Raw genomic sequence first — 16,741 nt, forward strand, 5'->3', positions numbered from 1 at the left:
AAATCTACAATGAGGTATCACCTCACAGCGGTCAGAATGGCCATCATCAAAAATTACAAACAATAAATGCTGGAGAGGGTGTGGAGAAAAGGGAACCCTCTTGCACGGTTGGCGGGAATGTAAATTGATACAGCCACTATGGAGAACAGTATGGAGGTTCCTTAAAAAAGTAAAGTTAGAACTCCCATATGACCCAGCAATCCCACTACTGGGCATATACCCTGAGAAAACCATAATTCTAAAAGAGTCATGTACCACAATGTTCATTGCAGCACTATTTACAATAGCCAGGACATGGAAGCAACCTAAGTATCCATCGACAGATGAACGGATAAAGAAGATGTGGCACATATATACAATGGAATATTACTCAGCCATAGAAAGAAATGAAATTGAGTTATTTGTAGTGAGGTGGATGGACCTAGAGACTGTCATACAGGGTGAAGTAAGTCAGAAAGAGAAAAGCAAATACTGTATGCTAACACATATATATGGAATTAAAAAAAATGGTTCTGAGGAACCTAGGGGCAGGACAGGAATAAAGACACAAACGTAGAGAACAGACTTGAGGACACTGGGTGGGGGAAGGGTATGCTGGGATGAAGTGAGAGAATGGAATAGACATATATACACTACCAAATATAAAATGGCTAGTGGGAAGCAGCTGCATAGCACAGGGAGATCAGCTCCGTGCTTTGTGTCCACCTAGAGAGGTGGGATAGGGAGAGTGGGAGGGAGACGGAAGATAGAGAGGATATGGGGATATATGTATTCATATAGTTGATTCACTTTGTTATACCACAGAAACTAACACAACAATGTAAAGCAATTATACTCCAATAAAGATGTTTACAAAAAAATAAAAGATTTGTGCAGAGGGAAGAAAAAAACTGTTCAGTTTTGTCAAATTATTTTTCTGTGTCTATTAATGTGATCATGTGATTCTTCTTCTTTAGCCTGTTGGTATGATGGATTAATTGTTTTTCAAATGTTAAACCAGTCTTGCATACCTGGGATAAATCCCACTTTGTTGCAGTATATAATTCTTTTTGTACATTGTTGGATTGGAGTTGCTAATATTTTGTTGAGGATTTTTCTGCCTATGCACATGAGAGTTATTCGTCCGTGGGGTTTCTTTCCTTGTATAGTCTTTGTCTGGTTTTGTTATTAGAGTGAGTTAGAGTATGGAAAATAATGAGTTCAGAAGAATTCCCTTTACTTCTATCTTCTGAAAGAGATTCTAGAGAACTGGTATGACTTCCATTAAATGTTTGGTAGAATTCACCAGTAAGCCCATCTGGAACTGATGCTTTCTGCTTTGGAAGGTAATTAATTATTGATTCAATTTATTTAATAGATGTAGGCCTATTCAGATTGTCTATTTCATCCTGTGTGAGTTTTGGCAGGTTGTGTCTTTCAAGGAGTTAGTCCATTTCATTTAGATTTTCAAATTTGTGGGCATAGAGATGTTCATAGCATTTCTTTATTATCCTTTTAATGTTTATGAGGTTGGTAGTGATGTTCCCTGTTTCATTTCTAATATTAGTAATTTGCATCCTCTTTTTTACCTTATTTAGCCTGGCTACAGGTTTATCGATTTTGCTGACCTTTTCAGAGAACCACATTTTGGTTTCATTGATTTTCTCTATTGATTTCCTGTTTTCAACTTCATTTCTTACTGTTCTAATTTTATTATTTCTTTTCTTCTGCTAACTTTGGATATAATATGCTCTTCTTTTTCTAGTTTGATGAAGTGGAAGCTTCAATTACTGATTTTAGTCCTTTATTCTTTTCTAATACATGCATTCAATGCTATAAATTTCTTTCTAAGCACTACTATTGCTATATCCCACACATTTTCATTAGTAGTGTTTTCATTTTCATTTTGTTAAAAATATTCAAAAATTTCTCTTGAGATTTCTTCTTTAACCTATCTTATTTAGAAGTGTGTTGTCTAATCTCCACATATATTGAAGTTTTCCATTTTTTCTGTTGATTTCCAGTTTTATTCCATTGTGGTCTAAGAGCAGACATTGTATGACTTGTATTCTTTTAAATTTGTTAAGGTGTGTTTTATGGCCCAAAAGGTGGTCTATGTTGGTGAATGTTCCATGTGAGCTTGAGAAGAATGTGTGTTCTGCTGTTGTTGGATGAAGTAGTCTATAGATGTACATTTATACAGTTGATTGGTGGTGGAATTGAGTTCAATGATGTCCTTACTGATTTTCTGCCTGTTGGATTCGTCTGTTTCTGATAGAGGGATGTTGAAGTCTCCAATTATGACAGAGGATTTATTTCTTCCTCCTTGTAGTTCAAACAGTTTTGCCGCACATGTTTGAAGCTCTGTTGTTAGGCACATACATGTTAAGGGTTGTTATGTCTTCTTGCAGAATTGACCCCTTTGTCATTATGTAACATCCTTCTTTATCCTGATTACTTTCATTGCTTTGATGTCAGTATATCCGAGTTTCTGGCCTTTATTATTTTCCTTCTCTATAAAGAACTTCTTTTAACATTTCTTACAAGTCAGAACTACTGGCAACAAATTCCCTCCATTTTTGTTTGTCTGAAAAAGTCCTTATGTCTCCTTCACTTTTGAAGGGTAATTTCAACAGGGTACAGAAAATTATAGGTTGGTGGTTTTTTCCTCAACACTTTAAATATTTTACTCCACTCTCAATTCTTGCTTGCAGTTCATTTTTTTAAGTTAAATAAATGTGGAGACATTTTGAAGACATATATTGTGACCTCACTTGCTCTTCAGCGACACTACTGACTTTATGCTGAATAAGATGATAGTTTTTAAGTACTAGAAAATATTTCCTCAATTTTTTATGTATTTCACAGTGATCTGATATTTTATCTCCACAACAGAGATACAATAGATGTAAATGTTCTCAAGAGCATAGAGAATAGTAAAATGTAAAATAATTAAGAAGTAATGAGTTTTTATTCCCTTAGTTTTTGATATAATTTATTTAATTGTAAGTTTATATAATTCAATTTTTAATAATGTAATGTTTATCAATAACCAGCTCACAAGATTTCTGAAAATTTAACAATTGGCTCTCATGAGTTGGTATGTGCTGGCCCCAGCACACCACTGGGTAGTGTTGTGGGGAGGATAGTTGGGTGTCAGGTGTTTGTGTGTGGGGGGGGGGTGATGAGAATAAAGAGCACTTTCACATATATCAGCAGTTCTTATTACCCTTGTCCTCTTAGGGAGGCCCATTGGAAAGTGCCTTTGACCTGTTAAAATGGACTTTCAGTTTCCTTGTGAGCCAATAATAGCATCTTTCCCATGTTTCATATTTATAGCTTAACTTACGGAAAAGCACAAGATCTTTCTTCTGTCAACTCTAGTCCCTTCTCCTCAACAAAAAATTAGTTACAAATTCTAAAATAAGGTGGCCCCTCCAAACACAGCACAGGGCTCACTAAATTCTACCACAGTGTACCCAGCAGGGAAATTGGGTTTCTGCCAGCTGACCCACCTTTGCCCACCCCCATCTCTCTGTGACTTTGGCACCAGGACCTGACTGCATGGAGAGGTGTTCTCTGAAATTATGAAACAAATCAGAAGTAAAAGGTCCATCAGCTCATTAAAGGTCAGTCATCCAAGTTCAACTTTGAACTAACACATCCAAATTTGGGGTGGCCTGACATGACTACATCTCTTTCTTTATATAATAAGAGTTACCAGGCAGAACCGCCCAGAGAGTCTTGACATCCCTTTCCGGAAGACAGCTAAGAAAGGGAGGGGGGAGCACATTTCTGCCCAAGGCTGGGGTTTGACCGAGGTGACTACACAGCTCCCTTCTCGGCTCTTGCAGTCTAAGCACCTGACTTTGACTTCTTGGGAACAGCAGAGTGACTTAAAGCCTGAAAGGAGATGAGCAATCCTCGAGGCACAGGCAGAAAAAGTCCCAGTGAGACAGGAAGCCTGCTGGTTCCTGATGCATAAACTAGACAGTAGAGGCAGCACTTGCCTGACAAAGAGCTCACTCTGCCGTGGCGTCTGCGAGCAGCTGCCGGGTTCCTCACCAGGCTCCCTTCCCTCTCCTCACTGGCTGATGGATCCCAAGGGGCTCCTCTCCTTGAACGTCCTGCTGTTTTTCTCCCTAGTTTTTGAGCTGAGCTGCAGAACAGGTGAGTGCTCATCTGTCTGAGGGCTTGGGTCTCATGATTACCTGCCAGGAATCAGCTGTAGCCCATGGATGGAGAGAAGATGCAGGGGTGACTTCGGCTGCCTCTTCCTCAGAGACTGACTCTTGAGTTCTTCCTGCCGCTTTTAAAGAGGAAGGAACATTGTAAGTTACTGGGCTCCTGGCTTCTGAGGCTAAGCCCCACCAGTCCTAGTTTCCAAGGAAACCAGGAGCTCTAAGCCAAAGGCACTGGTCACATTCTAGACCAGCCTCTCTGTGTGAGAGGCTCCAGTCAAAGTCCTGGCTGAGTGGTTGGTTTTGCATGAGTATCCTTCTGGCAAAGACCCAGGCTAAGGGAATGAGCTGTAGGGATGGAGCTCTGGGAGAATATTACTCCTACAACCCTGTCCTGGATGGGGATCATCACACACACAAGCAGACAAATGAAAAGCATGGTCCACCTACATGAAAGGGTTGTAGTGGGAAGAGAGGGTAGAAGTGAAAACCCCAGGCACTGGCTGAGAACAGATAGTGGCCACAGTGTGGTCATACTGGTGGCTACTTTCCTGGAAGAGAAGGCTCCAAGGCAGCAAGAGGGGGAGAGGCCAGGATTTTTGGAGCCCAGGGCTGGTTACAGTAAGTGAGAAATGCAAATTGGAAATGCTCAGGGTCAGGGCAGCTCCAGTGTAGGGCCGGACACAAGACAAAGTGTTTGGAGCTGGGCTCTGCTCCTGTCTTTCTGGTTTGCTGGTATTCTCTGTTTAGTAATAGCTGAGCTATGAGAAAATGTGCTTGAGAAAGAAAAAGCCAAACAATGGGCAGACTTTGGGCTCACTATGGAGTGGGTGAGAATCTCCTTTCTGCTTAAATGCCTTGGGACTGTGGGAAGCAGTCTGGAGTGGAAGCAGCATTAAGGGAGGGGAGACGTCCTGAGGCTCCGGATGTTCTGTTTTTGGGGTTTTCAAGCCCACAAATCCATTATGGACTTTTCCAGGAGAAGCCCAGAGATATGCTAGGATTGTCAGAGGGGCTGCACTTGGGATCTCTCTTTTGCCAGATTCCCAGATGAATAGGCCTTCCTTGGCCCCACTTTTCCTCAGAATCAGGCAGACCCATGGCTCTTGCTACCCAAGGTCTCAGAGAGCAATAATTGAACTGAGGGCTCAGAAAGCCAAACGGAACCACTTTAAGCCATCACAGGGAGAGTCAAACTTTACTGGGTGCACCCCATTTGTGACTCCACCATTTTTGGAATTCTTCTTAGTGACTATCAGGCGTGATGGGTTTGAACAGTAAGCTGGACTTTTCTATCTCTGTGCTGGCTTGCCTCCTGGCCAGTCTGGCCCTGGCATTTCAGGTTCTGCTGACAGCTGCTGCACGGAAAGCTTTGGAGGTCACTGGTCAGTGAGAATCAGCCCAGATCCATAGGCATGTCTACCCAATCGGTAGTGTCTCCCTTCCTTGCCTTTGTCTTCTCTGAAATATGTACAAAAATTTTAGTGTTTTTATTTTAAAATATGCACCCTTTTGTGAAACCCCAATAAAACCCAGATGGAAATGCTTTGCAAATGGGACAGGTCATTCATGACAGATTCACCCAACCAAGAAACCCCATTCTTGTAAAATCAGTACCCACTCCCTTTCCCATCTCTACTCAGCTTGACTTCCAATTCCCAGTCAAAACTGTAAAAGTCAAAAAGTCCACATGTCCCTCCCCCCAATAAAGTGAATTTTCCATTTCCACCAATGATATATTTTTTAATAGACTTCATTTTTTTAGAGCTGTTTTGGGTTCACAGCAAAACTGAGCAGAAGATACAGAGATTTCCAACTACCTCCACACAGGCACAGCCTCCCTCATTATCAACGTCCCCACCAGAGTGGTGCATCTCTTACAACTGATGGATCTACGCCAGTGAGATTTTTTATTCCTTCATTCAGGTCCTCCGCACCTCCTTCACACACATGAGGGGAGAGGTGAGGGACAAGTGGGGGCATCCTAGACTTGGCCCAACCTTGTTGTTCACTGGCCCATTGTACCCCAAGATGCAGATCTAGGCACTTTCATCTCTCAAAAGCTTTAATACTGTGATATAATGCCACTACCTTCACTGTCTCCAGTGTTGGACTGGAAATCAGAACCTCAAGGCTATTTGGTTTTATCCATAGATTGCCTTTGAACAATCCCATTCAGCAATGGTCTACTAAGGACACACGATGTGGCTAGCACTATGTGAGGTGTGAGGTGTGGGGGAAGTAAAATGAACAACCACAGCCTCTGCCTAGTACTTGACACAGTATCTGGTACATGAGAGCCCTTCCATGAATGTTTGTTGAATGAATAATAATAGCATGTACAGCATCCTGGCTGTATACCAAACACTGTTGTAAGTGCTTTATGTGTATTATTCATTTAATGATCATACCAACCCTATGAGATATGTGTAGTTATTGTTACAATATGATTTTATAAAAGAGGAAAAAGAGGCACAGAGTAGTTAGCAATTTCTCTTTAATCACCCAGCCTGACTCCAGAGGCCTGAATGAATGAAACTCGATAAGCTTATGTTTAGGGAGGAGGAGAATCCTAAAATTTGTATCCAGGTCCCATGGTAAAAATTAGAATATGCTATCTATAATTGAAGCATATGAGTTGATTTTAATTGAATTGAAATGAAATATAGGAATTTTCAAAAGGTGAGAGAAGTTGACAAAATCAAAGAAGGAAGTACAAGGCGTATGGAAGTATTTGATCTGGAATTTGAAAAGTGGATAGAAACATCTTTCATCATGTAGCTTTCATTTAATTTTTTGTTAACGAGTTTGTTTACTGGAAGAGTATCACATGTATGTCTATAAAACTTCAACAGTATAAAAGGGTACAGAATGGAGACAAATCTCCCTTCTATACCCCTCCCTACTGTTACCAGTTTCTTGCATGTCCTTTTAAATATATACATCAGGTAGGTTGGATTTTTATATAACTTGAAAAGAGTACTCTAGATGAAGGCACAGATGCAGAGGTAAAGTGCTGTGAGTTTTCACGGGGAACTGTAAGTGGCCTGTTGCACCTGAAACAGAGGTTTCATAGCTTAGGCACGTCTAGCTCCTCACCTGGCAAATAGGGATAAGGGTCCCCTTCACCTCCCTATATAAACAACTCTTATGGATGTTATAAAGATAAAGGAGAGTACATTCAGATTTTGGAGAGAGAGAAATTAGACTCTGTTTTGTCATTTGTTCATTCATTCATTCGTCTCATTCAGTTTTTTCATTCTCTCGGGCAAAAAGGATTTATTGAGTTCCTACCATGTCCCAGGTGGGTATTAAGATTACAGCAGTGAACAAAACAGACACAGTCCCTACTCTTGGAAACTTATAACTGAGTAAGGATGACAAGCATTGAACCAGAGTTAAAAGTGTATTGAGTGATATGAAAGGAGAGATGCAAAGTGAACTGGAAGCACATGGCAGAGAAACCGAATCTAAGCCAAGGGTCAAAGGCAGAGGCCTGAAGGACAGAAGGAGTTAACCCGGCAAATAAAGCGCAGTAACAGGCTTTCAGGCTGGGGAATGGTGAGTGCAAATATTCTAAGATAGAAATACCCAGCAGCGTCAAGGAATGGGACTAGGAGGACAGCTGGTAGGACTTCAGTTTAAAAAGGAGACTTATTAAAGACACATTATCTTTTCTTTGTAAGCCTAGATTTCCCATAAGAACTGTGAGGGCTCTGAGTCCTACCTGAAAGACATGCTGTAGCAAGATGCCCAGTATCAGGGCTGGGCAAAAAAAAAGTTATCATTAGGTAGAATCCCATTCTGTGAAAGGTTTGGCTAAATGCTACTGATTTCAGGAAAATATCCACGGGCCCAGGTGAATCACTCTACTTTCTAAGTAGAATTGCCCTGGAAGGAAAGTGAGTTGGTGTTAACAGCTACAAATGTTTCCTCCAGACTCTCTTAGTAACCAGGGGCTGACTGAATCACAGACCCGCTGGAAAACACTCATCAGGCAGTAGGATGTTTCAGGAGCTGGGACTCTACTTGAAGGGTTTTATGAACCACTTTAAAGTCCCCACTTATTTTTCCACTCTTGCTTAGGTGGCAATGAGTTCACGTACCCCCTGCAGACCTGGCCACTCACACACTCAGTTGTTACATCATCATTCTTTATGTGGGTTGTAGCATGTGAGGGTCTCTTCCTGATGAAGTTTTGATTCCACTCCCCATGACTGAGTCTGCCTAAACCACTCAGCCTTTTCTTCTCATCTGCCCTCTCTTTCTTTCCCTCTTTACCCTCTTCTTTTCTTTTTTCAAAAATTTTTTTCTTTTCTTTTTTCTTTTTTTTGGCTACTCCCTGCCCCATCCTCTATTTCCTTTTCCCCCCTGACTCCCTTCCAATTCCAAGTTCTGAAAACAACCACGGCGTAAAGAGTCTGTTGGGTTACATGGGCGGAAGGGGCACACGGGAGACACAGCAGGGTGGAGACTTATGGTCTATGAATGGGTATAATTTCCATTTCTTTTTTCTCCATATTAAAATTGATCCAAAATAATCAACAGTATGATGGCAATTCTCAACCTTGATTTGAAGCCCAGACTCCTTTGAGAGATGACATTAATGGCTATGCTCCCAGAAAAATGTACATATGCTTATTTATACCACTTTTGTACGCAATTTCAGGGGGCCCATGTACCACATGACATTTCTCCTTGCATGGATGGTTCTAGTTTTCTGTCATCGCTTTATTGGTAGAAGTTTAAGTTCAGGATTCAAGAGGTTACTCTCTTGGGTACTGTACCTACCACATTATCTGAACAGTCAGGCATCCATAACTGTGGCTGGAAGGAATTCCAACATGCCCTCCAGTTTATCTTTATAAAAACAGCAACACCAGCACCATGAACAGCAGTCCTTATTGAATCAATTAAGCAACAAGGGAGAGCATTCTGTTTCAAGAGTTGATGTATTAGCAATATGTAAAAGAGCAAATGCCTAATTGTCTTTCTCACTATTCCTTAATAATGATAAGTGTCAGGAATTCCCTGGCAGTCCAGTGGTTAGAACTCGGGGCTTCCATTACCGGGGCCCAGGGTTCAATCCCTGGTTGGGGAACTACGATCCTGCAAGCCATGTGGCATGGCAAAAGAAAAAAAAATACTATGTGTCAACCACTCAAATCCTGATTTTTCTTTTTTCCCAACCTCTGAATCTCTAGTCTGATATCAGCTGGGCCCTTTACAGGATCTCAGAGCATGTTGGTGTCAAGAACATCTGAATCAGTTTGCCCAAAGTTCCAACATCCATCTTAACCACGAGTTATTGTGTCTTTTCTAAGTGGCTGCATTACTTAGGCAGACAGTTTTATTGTACTCTTCTGACTTTCTTATCAACTAGAACAATTTGTGCTCTCTCTGACTCATGGGCTCCTTCTTTTATGAACATTAGCTTATGGTTAAGTTCAATTATTAAGTTCAGTCACATACTGGGCAGAGCTAAATAAGAGAGGTTTTAGTCAGGTAACATGGCTTTCAGCATTCATAAATTGAACAGATATTTATTTAAAGCCTACTATGTGCCAACCACAGTTGTGAGTCCTAGGGACAAAGCTTTGAACAAAATCAAATTCTTCCTCTTGAGAAGTTGGCATTCTAGTGTTAAAAAATAAAATGAATAATATATACAGTATAACATCAGACAGTGATAAGCACAACAAGAAGGGATAGGTTAGGATAGATAGGATAGTCAGAGCAAGTCTCTCAGAGAAGATGATTTTTTGAGCAGAAATCTAAAATAAAATGAGGGAATGAGCTCTTTAGATATGTAAGGGAAGAGATTGCCAGAGAGAGAGAGAGAGAACAGCAAATGCAAAAGCTCTGAGATGAGAATATTCTGGATGAGTTACAGACCAGCCGGAGCCAGTGTGGCCATAGTGCAGTGAGGACAGGAGATGGAGTTGGAGAGGTACCAGGGATTGGGTTATTCAGTCTTTGAAGCAATAACAGGGACTATGGATTTTATTCCATGGGTGCTTAGAAAGCCCTGGAAGATTAAAAGCAGGAGAGAGTCAAAATCTGATATAGTTTTAAAAGGTTACGCTGTCCATTGCATGGACGCAGGGAGATTAGTTGGAAGACAATGGCAGGGCCAGGCTGGTGATGTTGTTGGTTGAAAGTCCTCAGATGCCAGATATATTTTTAAGGCAGAGCCAACGGGATTGCTGATAGATTGAATGTGGAGTATTAGAGGAAGAAAGGAGTCAAAGATGATTCCAGTGTTTTGGCCTAGGAATTGTAATGTTGTTTGCAGAAGGGGCTATAGAATCAAGAGTTCATTTGCTAAGTTTGAGATGCCCTTTAGACCTCCAAATACCAATACCAATCGGTGTAGGCAATTTGGAGTACTGTGAAGGGTTTGGGTAAGAGATATATCTCTGTAAGCATTCCAGAAACATGTCAAACTATGCAACTAGATAAGTGTGGCTGAGAAAGAGAAGAAGTCTGAGTACTGAGTCCTGGGATGCTCCAGTCTTAGAGGTCTTTAAGAGCAGAAGGTTCCAGGCAAGGAGACTGAGAAAGGGCAGCCAATGAAATAGGAAGAAAACCAGGAGAGTGTGTTGTTCCCCAGGCCAAATGAAGGCAGTGTTTCAAAGGGGCAATATGAACTATGCCAAGTGAAAGCAAGATGAGAAAGCAAGGATGAAGATGGAGAAGTGACTTAGTATTATGGAATATATGGTGACCTTGACAAGAGTGGTTCCAATAAGTAGTAAGGAGAAGGCTGGTCTGGAGTGGGTACAAGGAAAAATAAGTCAGGAAATGGGGACAGAAGGTATAAACACACATTAAGGGACTTTGGGATAAAAGAAAACAGAGAAATGGGGAGGTGGCTGGGGATGGACCTGGGACCAGGGGAGGGGTTTTTAAGATGGGGGAAATTACATGTTGGTATGTTGTGTGTTAATAGAAATAACCCACAGCATACCATAACAATAACAAAGTTGATGACGCAAGGGGTGGGGGAAGTTGCAGGAGCAAAGCCTTGAAGGGAGTGAGTGCTCCATGAAGGAAGAGGCTAGCCTTATCTGGGAGCAGAGACCATCCATCCAAGTAGGTAGGTTGACTTGGTGGTGGAAACAAATGGAAGTTCTCTTTTGTTTCTTCTCCTTTTTCAGTGAAATGAGAAGCAGGGTCATCAACTGAGGTTGTGGGTTTGCGGAGAGGGGAGGTGTTAAATCATCAGCAGTAGGATCCTTTACAGTGGTGGTTTGAAAGGTTTGGTTTTTTTTGGTTGTTGTTGGCTCAGCTTATTTGAAAAAGAGAAATAAAAAAATTTCTCACCCTTGACATTGTTAAATATCTTAGCTTTTGGGGGAGTTAGGATTCCACAGTTTGAATATGAGTCTCATCTCCTCCTGGACTCCACATCCCTCAGACTTTTCTCTTTCCCCCTCATCTGAAATGATGTTTCTGTAACCTTGGTCTCTTGGGCTCACAAGCTCAGAATTAGTTTCAGTTACTCTCCATTCTTCATGCTATATATCCAATGGTGGTGGGAAGTCTGGCTGAGGAATTAATCCAGTTACTAGTTATATGACTTTAGGCAAGTCATTTAACTTCTCTATGCCTTAGGTGCCTTAATTGTAAATCTGAGTTGATAGAATTTCCTCCTAGATCAAAGAAACCCAGTGTCCTAATTAGTCTATACAGCTCTATCATAAGTGATTTTAAGATTTCCACTGGAATTTTTGAACACTGAGAATATAGTGGCAAATACTGAGAATATAGTGGGATCCTCATGACAGTCCTTATAAACTACTAAGGACCTGGCAACCCCAGGGATTGGCCAAGAGGAAGAGGGAGATCGTCCAGTCTATTATTCCTGATCCACAGACAGGATGTGAGTCTCAAAGGCTTCCATAATAAGGGACTTCATTCTCCTTCCTCCCACAGGTGAGGGCTCAACGAATTGCCCAGTGATGATCCTTGGGCGGCTGGGAAGCAGTGTGCTGCTGCCCCTGACATCTGAGGGGATAAGTAAGAGCATGAATAAGAGTATCCACATCCTTGTCACAATGGCAGAATCACCCGTAGACACCATCAAGAAGAAAATAGTGTCTCTGGATCTGCGGAAAGGTGACTCTCCACGCCATCTGGAGAATGGCTATGAGTTTCATCCAGAAAACCTGAGCCTGAGGATCCTGAAAAGCAGGAAGGAGGATGAGGGCTGGTACTTTATGAGCCTGGAGGAAAACGTTTCAGTCCAGCAATTTTGCCTGCAGCTGAAGCTCTATGGTAATGATGGTGGCTTCCCCAGTCCCCAGTGGAGGGACGAGATAGTTCCTTGCCTAAGAATTTAGGCCTCTCTCAGAAGCAAAGGGTATTCAGAGTTGGAAGCAACTTGAAAGACATTTCAGTCCAGGGGTAAACCGTCCTTCAGGAAGAAGTTTTAGAAGTTCACAAATCTTTTTTTCGTCCCAATTGCACGTTAGTGATAGCTGATTAGCACAAGTTACCTTTAACCCCATTTTCTTGGGGCTCCAGGACCTCTTGCCTACAGCCCCGCTGCCTGTAGGCAAGAGGACCTGGAGCCCCAAGTGTCTCAATTTACAAATAAGATTTTATTTGGAAAAAGGTGTCTTTTTTTAATTAAAAAAATTTTTGAATACCACTGATCAAGCTCAACCTCGCTTTCATAGATGAGGACACTGAAATCTAGAGATAAGTGGTTTGCACGTTCCTACTCACATCTGCGTAGGTGGGTTCACTGCACTAGGAGTCCTGGGAGAAGGAGGGTTGAAATTCAGCCCACACACCACTCACCAAGCCCCGCCTCCTGGCAGAGGATTGCATCTACCTGGTGGAAGAGGCATATTTTTCTCACTTAAACAAATGCTCTGATTATAAAATTGCTTAGTTGCAGAACTTAAACTAGAACGTAAGTCCATCTAAATCTAAGGCCAGTGCATTTTTGAGTCTCTTTACCTGCCAGCCCCTCTTGAACACACCCAGAGTTTGTCTCTTAAGTCCCAAGGCTCCCTTGAATTCCCAGGGAATTCCCAGGGATCCTGGCAGCCATGTGAGCTACGCTGCTTCTTCACAGTGAGTTTCTTATCTCTGAGGATGGGGCAGGGAGCCCCAAACACCCAACATTTCTTTAAAATCCTCAGGTACCTACAGGAGAGACAGAAATACCCTCCCTGCCCTTCCCCTGGCCTTAGCATTCCCTTCCCTCCGAACAGTGTATGCAGAATTCCCACAGCCTTCCACCAGGTATCAGGGTGTCCTGATCATTCCAATAGTGTTCCCGGGCCAAGGCTGCCATGAGCACAAAGATTACACATGCATTTTCTAGAACAGTTCACTGCCTTTGTCACATCTTGTCTTTTATGATCAAATTCTTACCTTAGAAAATATGGTTTCTGCAACCATGGTGTTCTTCTCAAGTCAAAGAAAGAGTCTGAATCTTGGAGTCAGAAAGACATAGTTTCAGATCTCAGTTTGGCTGTTAGAAGCTGAGTGACATTATGTAAGACACTCCACCTCTCTGGGTCTCAGTTTCCTCATCTATAAAATGGGAATAATTATAACTAGGTTCATAATTGTTGAGAAAGTTGTTGAAAAGATTAAAGAATATTATGAATGTGAAATTCTAGCATTATGCCTGTCCTATAGTATGTATTAAATAAATAAGATTTCCCTTTTCCCTTGTCTATTTCACAGCATTAGAGTGAGATAAGTTGGTGAGGCCTGTGGCTATCTCAATTTCAGACACCCTAAAGCACTTGCTATAACACACACACACACACACACACACACACAGAGTATAGATGAAATCTCACCAGTAAAAAGTCATTCTTTTAGATCTGGAAGGTAATACTTTAGCCAAGGACAGTTAAAGCCCGTGGGGGAGTTAGCTGACAGCAAACACCACAGGTAGAATACAGGAGAGCAACCTAGATGAGGAACAACAGAAAGGCAAGGGGAGCCCTAACAGTACTGGTAGGGGGGAACTAAAAGACAATTTTTTCTCCTCTATTTTATCCCAAGGTGATCCTGGAAAGGAGTATGGGGGAGGGGTATATGAGAGAGGGATGGTATGAAGCAGTAGGTCCCCACAGAAATAAATCACACTGCAGCTCCACAAGGAGGGAAAGATGCCATTAGGTTGCATTTTCTTCTAACAAGAAGGTTAAGACAGCATTCCAGAGGATTCATTTCAGTGATGGCTCCCTTCCTCCTCCTCCTGACAGAACAGGTCTCCACTCCGGAAATTAAGGTGTTGAACTCCAGCCAGGAGAACGGGACCTGTAGCCTGATGCTGGCCTGCATGGTGGAGAAAGGGGACCATGTAGCTTACAACTGGAGTGAGGAGGCGGGTGCCCCCCTGCTGAGCCCCACCAAGAACTCCCACCTCCTGTATCTCACCCTTGGCCCTCAGGATGCCAACAACATCTACATCTGCACCGTGAGCAACCCCATCAGCAATGGCTCTCAGACCTTCATCCCGTGGTCCAGATGCAGCCTCGGTTCCTCAGGTGAGTGCCTTGTGGCGGCTAGTGTGCCACATTAATGATATGGGCTCAGTCCCCACCTGGACCAATTGCTCTTCTTCCATAGCCATGGTCTTCACCTTGGGAACAACACTTTATATTTTCTCTATAGTTTGTAAAAGCCTCCCATGTGCATTCAGTGAGTGGTTACAGTTCATAATGACCGGGGTGGCATTATGCTCAGTTCACAGTGGAGGAAACCAATGAGAAACGATGGAGCCAGACCCGGAGCCCAGGTCTCAAGTTGTGATCCTTCCTCTCCCCTCCTGCAGTGGCACCAACCTGAAAGGCTGGCCGGGTGAGGGAGTGCAGGTGGCAGGTCCTGACTCCCAAGTCCATGCTCTACTAATGGTGGGATGGTTCTACACCATCAATAAGAATTTATCAATCACCTATGCTGTAGGAAATTGGGAATAGATATGATAAATGACCTCTCCTCTCCATCAACATGTTATAAAGATAAGACATGACACATGTGCTCAATAATGAAAAGCAGGATGTAATAAAGGGCCACATTTCATGAAATGTACTGTGAATCCCATAGCAGGTCAGAGGGCCAGGGTAGTCAGTTCTCTGACTAAGACCTAGACTGTGAAGTTTGGGAAAATGATAAATCATAGGGCACTTTATTATTGGCAAAGCGCTTTCAACTGTATGATCTCTTTTGATCCTCACAATGGTCTTATCAGATAAGTGTTGTCATCATCTTCATTTCACAAATTAGGAAGTTTAAGCTCATAGCATGTAAGTACCCTCCTCAAGTTTCTTCAGCTAATAAATGGTAGAGTCAGCACCTAAACCTAGATCTTCTGACTGATCTTTCTCTGGAAAGATACAGCTTCATTATTCTGTTATCAAAAGGAACGAAGGGCTGATTAAGTAAGCTCATCTAACCACTTGAGATTGGAAACAGGATAGACCACTGAGCCTTTTCATTAATCCATCTTGTGTCCATGCCTCAGGTAGGTTCAGGGACAGAAGAACCAGGGTGCTGGCCTTGCAAGGTATTACCTGTGCCCTGACATTCTTCCCTCTGCATCCACTGGGGGGAAACAAGAGTCATTCCAAGGAGACTCCTGCCCACAGTAGACTTGGTGTATATTTGGAGGGTTTCTCCAGATGACCAAGGATCCAGGGACAGGGGAATGAAGCCAGGGCATGCCCTTCAGCAGAGCATGTCCAGTCAGCGACTCCCCTGAGGTATTCCAGAGGGACTGCTGGGAAAATCCACCTGGTCTCTGCATCTGAGAGTTCGGTGGTGAGCCTAACCAACTGCCTGTTTCCTCCCCCAGCCATTCATGGCAGAGTCGGCCAGCTGTCCACCCACTCAGTGTGCCTGGCTGCTTGCCCACCTTGCACACAAGCCACATTCACAGTTTCCTTCCCCAGTTCAGACCTCTCTCTCTGCCCACAGCTATTCAGAACATGCTGGTGGGATCAAGAAAGCAGTCTTGCATGAGTGCGGAGTTTACAGAATGTGACTCCAGTTGTCCTAGATCCAATATTACCCTTTTTACTCACAAGGATAAGCCACTTAACCTGTCTAAGACTTAGATTCTTTATCTAAAATAATAACAGCTGAAAGGTCTTAATTGTTTACTATGTGTCAATATGTGGCATCTCATTTAATCCTCCCAGCAACCAAATAGTATTAGTATCCCCACCTTACAGATGAGGAAACAAAGATATGGAAAGGTCACACACAGAGCAAGGGGCAGAGCTGAGTTGCCTGATTCTGAAATCCTCATAGGTACTAGTGGAACAGATAATACACTTTTTAAATGCCTTATAAATCATAATAAAAATGTGTGTTTTTCCCTCAGGGCTGAGGAAGGAGTAGCCCTTACCCCTGCACAGCCTTCTCTGGTCGTAGCAACCCTCTTAGAGTAAAGACAGGGCACCAAATGTTTTACCCTGACCCACCTCAGAAAAGAGGAATAATTCTCTTCATGCTCCTCAATATAGTTTAATGAGAATTTAATCAATATTTTCCAAAGTCTTGGCCATAAAGCTTCGCCTAGGGGCACTTAGCTCAGGACATTC

At 42.5% G+C, this 16,741-nt stretch overlaps 1 protein-coding gene across 2 annotated transcripts in view; it reads left to right on the top strand.

Moving 5' to 3' along the window:
* The first annotated feature begins 75 nt into the window (after window positions 1-75).
* Window positions 76-16,741, top strand: part of SLAMF1 (signaling lymphocytic activation molecule family member 1) — a 42,105-nt gene continuing 25,439 nt past the window's right edge. For both annotated transcript variants that reach the window (XR_014248782.1, XM_082406399.1), the window contains exons 1-3: window positions 76-4,149; window positions 12,099-12,440; window positions 14,399-14,683. Coding sequence is in view for 1 of the 2 variants with exons in the window: in XM_082406399.1 (XP_082262525.1) it covers window positions 3,957-4,149; window positions 12,099-12,440; window positions 14,399-14,683 (820 nt within the window). In the remaining variant the exon portion in view is untranslated. The remainder of the gene's footprint in view (window positions 4,150-12,098; window positions 12,441-14,398; window positions 14,684-16,741) is intronic.

This window comes from Balaenoptera borealis (genome assembly GCF_965194805.1).
Source record: "Balaenoptera borealis genome assembly, chromosome: 1".
Classification (NCBI taxonomy): Eukaryota; Metazoa; Chordata; class Mammalia; order Artiodactyla; family Balaenopteridae; genus Balaenoptera; species Balaenoptera borealis.